The sequence below is a fragment of the Fragaria vesca genome, linkage group LG4 (genome assembly GCF_000184155.1).
Source record: "Fragaria vesca subsp. vesca linkage group LG4, FraVesHawaii_1.0, whole genome shotgun sequence".
Lineage (NCBI taxonomy): Eukaryota > Viridiplantae > Streptophyta > Magnoliopsida > Rosales > Rosaceae > Fragaria > Fragaria vesca.
In genome coordinates, this window is record NC_020494.1 from 17,028,029 (window position 1) to 17,034,100 (window position 6,072).

General features: G+C 35.9%; 1 protein-coding gene and 1 pseudogene across 1 annotated transcript; both read right to left on the bottom strand.

The window, feature by feature from the left end:
- Positions 1 to 342, bottom strand: part of LOC101302832 — a 4,938-nt pseudogene extending 4,596 nt beyond the window's left edge.
- Positions 343 to 1,085: 743 nt separating this feature from the next.
- LOC101303120 (cytochrome P450 734A1-like) lies at positions 1,086 to 2,999 on the bottom strand. Its single transcript, XM_004298300.1, has 5 exons — positions 2,744 to 2,999; positions 2,437 to 2,663; positions 2,106 to 2,338; positions 1,613 to 1,991; positions 1,086 to 1,514 (listed from the first exon to the last, which is right to left on the bottom strand). The coding sequence occupies exons 1-5, from the start codon at positions 2,997 to 2,999 to the stop codon at positions 1,086 to 1,088; spliced, it is 1,524 nt and encodes a 507-aa protein (XP_004298348.1).
- Positions 3,000 to 6,072: the final 3,073 nt, after the last annotated feature.

A 6,072-nucleotide genomic window follows, 5' to 3' on the forward strand; every position in this document is an offset into this window, starting at 1 on the left:
ATAAAGACTCTACAAAACCACTTTACCTAAGAGGACACTTAGGACAGCTGATAGCTTGGGCGGTGCATCACATGGGCAGCTGTCAACTTGGTTTTTGAATCACAAAACCCAGCTGGTTCCCAAAGGCTCAAGTTATGTGGTCACGGGTTGGTTTGCCACACCACCCTAGACTAACTTGGAGCTCAAGTACGAATAGACTAATGTTTTGCTAAAAGGTATTTGAATTTCAAACACTTAAAAACTGAAGCAAACACATTTGAATATGCACATGGTCAGACCCAGTAGATAGAACAGATACAGCAGGGGTATCCGTTTAATCGGGATGGCAAGCACGGCTGCCATCCTTAGTGAATGAATGTGATGCACATGCATGAACTACCTGATGCACATGAGATCTGTCAGGTTCTTCATTCTTCACTTGAGTAGTCCTTGCTACCAGGCTACAACATGTAGCATGTATCCTTGTGTTTTGATCATAAAGGGATAGCCAACAATTCTTGTACCAACAGAAACTAAAAATACTTGGACTCCATTATGTGCTTTAACAGTGAGAAACTGAGTAGGCGAGTAGATATAACCCGGTGAAAGGGTAAAGGAATAGCACTGTAGAATCATTGACGGAACAAGTTTTGCTTCAATGGTGGCAAAGTTGAAGCCTACACACATTCTAGGTCCTAGTCCAAATTTGAAGTTTAGAAATTTGCATATATATGACATTAAAAAAAAACAAACAAACAAACAAACAAACAATCAAGCAAACAAATTAATATCACCTCTGCAAGACCCAAAACTCCACCTTTGCCTTGGAATCAAAGGTTAAGATATGTAAGAAACAATGAAGGGTTAAACATGTATTGGCTGATTGACCAAAGGTAGTGTCACAGTTTGGTGAGTTGCATATAGGTATGTATCATATAAGATATGTATATTACTTTAGAGATGTGACGTTTTATTTATTGGAGGTGTGGTGTTTAAGCACCATTTTGATTCTTGACAATCAGTTTAACAGATGCTGTTTCATAAGGTAGCATAGTTAAAATATATAACCAACTTCAAGATTTATGAAAAGTTCTGGTCTTCACAGCTCAAAGTGGGTGTAGAATTACTTGAACTCCATTCTGAGGGCGGACAATAACATACTGAAAAGGCGAGTGAACATAACCCGGGGAAAGGGTAAATGAGTAGCGTTGTAGAATCATTGACATAGCTATCTTTGCTTCAAGGGCTGCAAAGTTGAATCCTACACATTTTCGAGGTCCCAATCCAAAGGGCATGAAGGCGGCCATGTTTTCATTAGTAGCTTTAGCAATCCCTTCAGAGAATCGCTCTGGTTTGAACAGTTCCACTTCTTCTCCCCAGAACTGAGGTTCATGGTGAAGTGCTAAAGTTGGGACAAGCAATTCAACATTAGCAGGAACCAAGATATTCCCCAGTCTAACTTCCCCTGAAACTTTCCTTGAAAGCAAAATAGCAGGAGGATATAACCTTAGAGTCTCATTGATGATCATATTCATCTGCTTTGTCAAAAGAAAGAATAAAGATTGAGCGACAAGCATCAGTTTCAAAAGTAGTTGAACGTTTTAATATCATCAGATGTTAGGAGGGATCTTACTGTTTTTAGTTTGGCCATGCCATCATAAGTTGGAGGTTGTTTACCGAATAACTGCAGGACCTCCTTTCTTGCTTCCTCTTGCCATTCAGGATGGAGTGCCAGAAGAAGAGTAGTCCAAGCAAGCAAAGTATTAGTGGTCCCTTGTCCAGCAAGGTAAAACGTCTTGCATTCCTCAAGCAATTCGTCCACCGAAATCCTCTGCTTGTCATCTGTAGCATGATGAGCCTTTAAAAGCAATCCTAGAAAGTCTTTTCCAAAACAATCTTCTTCTCCGGCCTTTGCCTCCTTTTCTCTTTTCTTAACAATCTCCATAATGGAGTCGCGTATTCCTTTCTCAACCTTTTCTGATTCAATATCATCACTAGTTCTAAAAAGCTTACTGCAATTTTGCATGATAGAGTAAACATGAGAAGCAACATCTAACATTCAAGTGATTCAACAACCATTTAAAGAAGACTCAACTGATAAAGAAAGAACAACTCTCACTAGCTACCTCATGCCAGGAAACCTGATGCTGAGAAGATTTCTGGATACTATGGAGGTTAGCTTCATCAACATTTCAAAAATATTCTTTCCTTCTATGTAGCTGCTGCCAAATGCTGTCCTGGAAATCACTTCGGAAGTCAGCAACCTAAATTCTTCAAACACCTCAATTTCTTTTCCTTCATTATTTTTCCACCTTTCTACCATCGCCTCAGCACTAGTTATCATGTCTGGAAACATATTCTGGAAACAGAATGCCATCGCCTCAGCAGCTATTAGCAAGTGTAAAATTATTTTGTAATAAAATTTCCTTCTAAGCTGAGACTAAAGGAGCAACTTACTTTTAATCTCTCTCCATGGAAGGCATGGTTGGACAGCTTTCTCAATTTGGCCCATTTGTCGCCTTCTGTCATGGTAACGCCATCTCCAAGTAGTTTCTTCACAATAACGTTAGAAGGCTCCGGCTTTTGATAAACTCCTTCTTTGTTATTGAGGATCTCCTTGCATAACTCAGGTTCAGTAACAACCAAAACTGGTTTAACACCATGCCATTGAAGAAAATTCTTCCCTGCATATGTTAGCAATGACCACTAATTATACAAACATAGCCTAATACCAACCATAGTCAAGTTAAGAGCTTGTAAATACCGTAACTCTTGGTCCAGGCATGAATATGAGGTTGAACGTGAGAAAATATATCATGTGATAAACTTATGGGCCTGCTCATGGCTTCCTTTCTCAAGTTGGTGATTTCTGTAGCGTTCCCATAGAAAAATCTGTAAGAAGGACCTCTGATTCCCTGCAGAGCCATCATATTCTGTAGCCGAACTGGAGTCCACCATAGTTTGTGAAAGGCCTTGATCAGAGCTAAGAGAAGCAACACACAAACAAAGCTTAAGATCATGATTCTCCTTATTGTGTTTTTTTTTTTCTCTTGCTCAGTCAACTATTTAAGGTTGTTGCTCTTAAGGTCATTATGTTTTAAGCAGCTTATTTCTTGATAAGCAGGTTGTGCTGTTTGGTAAAATAAAATTTATCAGATTATTTCTCAAGTTCCCACATCCCTAGATAGGTTGATTATATAATCCAATACAAGTTGGGTGTTTGCTGCTTCTATAATCCAAGATTTCAAAAGCTATCTGCTTTTATTGATTATGTTTGAATTTCCCTCATCCCATGTGATAGAAGCTTTAAAAAACTTCAAATGCCCAGATCCTAGTAATATGCCATGAAACATTGACAGAGGGATAGAGTAAAGAATGTTCAAGATTTTCAATCCTTAACGCTATTTAATGTATCCCAAATTGTAACCTAATACAAATGCTCCTATCACCAATTCTAGGCTGATCATATATTTGAAAAAATATATATATATATATTCTTGAGCCTCTAACGTTCAAGGTCCTTAAGATGACTGCACAAACTTTTAAGAATTTCATGTTTACTTCTCGGGTTCCACTTGTGTGCCTTAAGGTATGGATACCCAACAAGTTTTGACTTCCTATAGCAGGTTAAAGCAAACTAACACCGTTAACTCTCCGTTAAGTCTCTCTATATCTACAGTTTTCATTGGAAATATCTACCTTTCAGATGAGCAAAATCACACAAAAGTAGACTTTCTAGAAATCAAAATGATTCTTCAGACTGTCTACAACTATCATAAGAAACATCTACTACTGTCATGAAAAATATCATAGAAAATGTTGCAAGTCGAAAAACACATTTAACATAAGACACATCTACTGTTTTCATTAGAAAAGTAGACTTTCTACAAATCAAAATTGTTCATGAGATTGAATCAACCCAATGTAAAATTTGCAACTCTACATTTAACATAAGATACATCTACTGTTTTTATTACAAATCTCTACCATTAACATAAACGAAATTAAAGAAAAGTAGATTTTCTAGAAATCAAAATTGTGAGATTGAGATTGAACCAACCGAAAGTAAAAAATGTAAAGTCTACATTTAACATAAGACACAACAACTTTTTTCATAAGAAATGGCTACCATTAACATAAGAGAAATAAAAGAAAAGTAGACTTTCTGGAAAATTAAATTGTTCTTGAGATTGAAGCAAATTAACCAAGGTAAAAAATACAAAGTCTACATTTAACATAAGACACAATAACTTTTTTCATAAGAAATGGCTATCATTAACATAAGAGAAATCAAAGAAAAGTAGATTTTCTGGAAATCTAAATTGTTCTTTAGATTGAAGCAAATTAAGGTAAAAGATGAAAAGTCTACATTTAACACAAGACACAACTACTTTTTTCATAAGAAATGGCTACCATTAACATAAGAGAAATCAAAGAAAAGTAGACTTTCTGGAAATCTAAATTGTTCTTGAGATTGAAGCAAATTAACCAAGGTAAAAAATGCAAAGTCTATATTTAACATAAGACACAACAACTTTTTTCATAAGAAATGGCTACCATTAACATAAGAGAAATCAAAGAAAAGTAGACTTTCTGGAAAATTAAATTGTTCTTGAGATTGAATCAATAATGGAAGGTGAAAGTTGCAAAGTCTACATTTAACATAAGACACGTCTACTATTTTCATTAGAAACGTTTACCATTAACATAAGAGAAATCAAAGAAAAGTAGACTTTCTGGAAAATTAAATTGTTCTTGAGATTGAAGCAAATTAACCAAGGTAAATACATTTAACATAAGACACAACAACTTTTTTCATAAGAAATGGCTACCATTAACATAAGAGAAATCAAAGAAAAGTAGATTTTCTGGAAATCTAAATTGCTCTTGAGATTGAATCAATAATGGAAGGTGAAAGTTGCAAAGTCTACATTTAACATAAGACATAACTACTGTTTTCATGAGAAATGTCTACCATTTAGATGGGCAAAATCACAGAAAAGTAGACATTCTGGAAATCAAAATTGTTCTTGAGATTGAATCAATGAACATTCACAAAATGAAAATTGACCGTCTGATGTGATCATTATAGTGAAACATAGCTATGGTATAAAATTCAACTGGATTCAACAATGTTCGATGCTCGATCAAAGCGGTCAACCTTAATTCATCTTCACTTATCACACGAAAACTATCTTACCTACCTCTTCGTGACCTAGTTTGGTGGATTCTTCAACACAATAAAGTGTCACATAGATGAGACATAACCACCCATGTAAAACTTTGGGAACGTTTACCACCCGAGGATAGGGCTCTCCTTATTGAAGCATAAGTATAAATAGGGTTGACCGCTTCGATCGGGGCTCAAATATTGACAAATTAAAGTGATTTTCCTACCGTAGCCGTATTTTACTATACCGATCACATCCTATTTCATGAGATTTTTGAAAATTTTGCTTCCTCTATATAGTTGGTTCACAAAGTCGTACATTAGCATATAACCTATCAAACAAGTTATATTACTTTAGTAGGCATGTTATGATTTCGATGACTAAAATTCACAAAATGAAAATTGACCGTATGATGTGATCATTATAGTGAAACATGACTATGGTATAAACTTCAACTGGATTCAACAATGTTCGGGGCTCGATCAAAGCGGTCAACCCTAATTCATATTCACTTATCACACGAAAACTATCTTACCTACCTCTTTGTGACCTAGTTTGGTGGATTCTTCAACACAATAAAGTCTCACATAGATGAGATTTAACCACCCATGTAAAACTTTGGGGGACATTTACCACCCGAGGATAGGGCTCTCCTTAGTGAAGCATAAACGTAAATAGGGTTGACCGCTTCGATCGGGGCCCAAACATTGGCAAATTAAAGTGATTTTTCTACCGTAGCCATATTTTACTATACCGATCACATCCTATTTCACAAGATTTTTGAAAATTTTTGCTTCCTCTATATAGTTGGTTCACAAAGTTGTACACTAGCATATAACCTACCAAACAAGTTATACCACATTAGTAGGTACGTTGTGATTTCCAATGACTAAAATTCAGACGCAGTTGTGAAGTGGGTCCC

What these genes read in the sequence shown, in the direction of transcription:
- LOC101303120 (XM_004298300.1), bottom strand. Translation starts at nt 2,999, where the DNA reads ATGATCTTAAGCTTTGTTTGTGTGTTGCTTCTCTTAGCTCTGATCAAG. An exon ending in TCCATGGAGAGAGATTAAAA is followed by an intron (nt 2,339 to 2,436) that starts GTAAGTTGCTCC and finishes TTCTGTTTCCAG; the next exon opens with AATATGTTTCCAGACATGAT. An exon ending in ATCAGGTTTCCTGGCATGAG is followed by an intron (nt 1,992 to 2,105) that starts GTAGCTAGTGAG and finishes GCAAAATTGCAG; the next exon opens with TAAGCTTTTTAGAACTAGTG.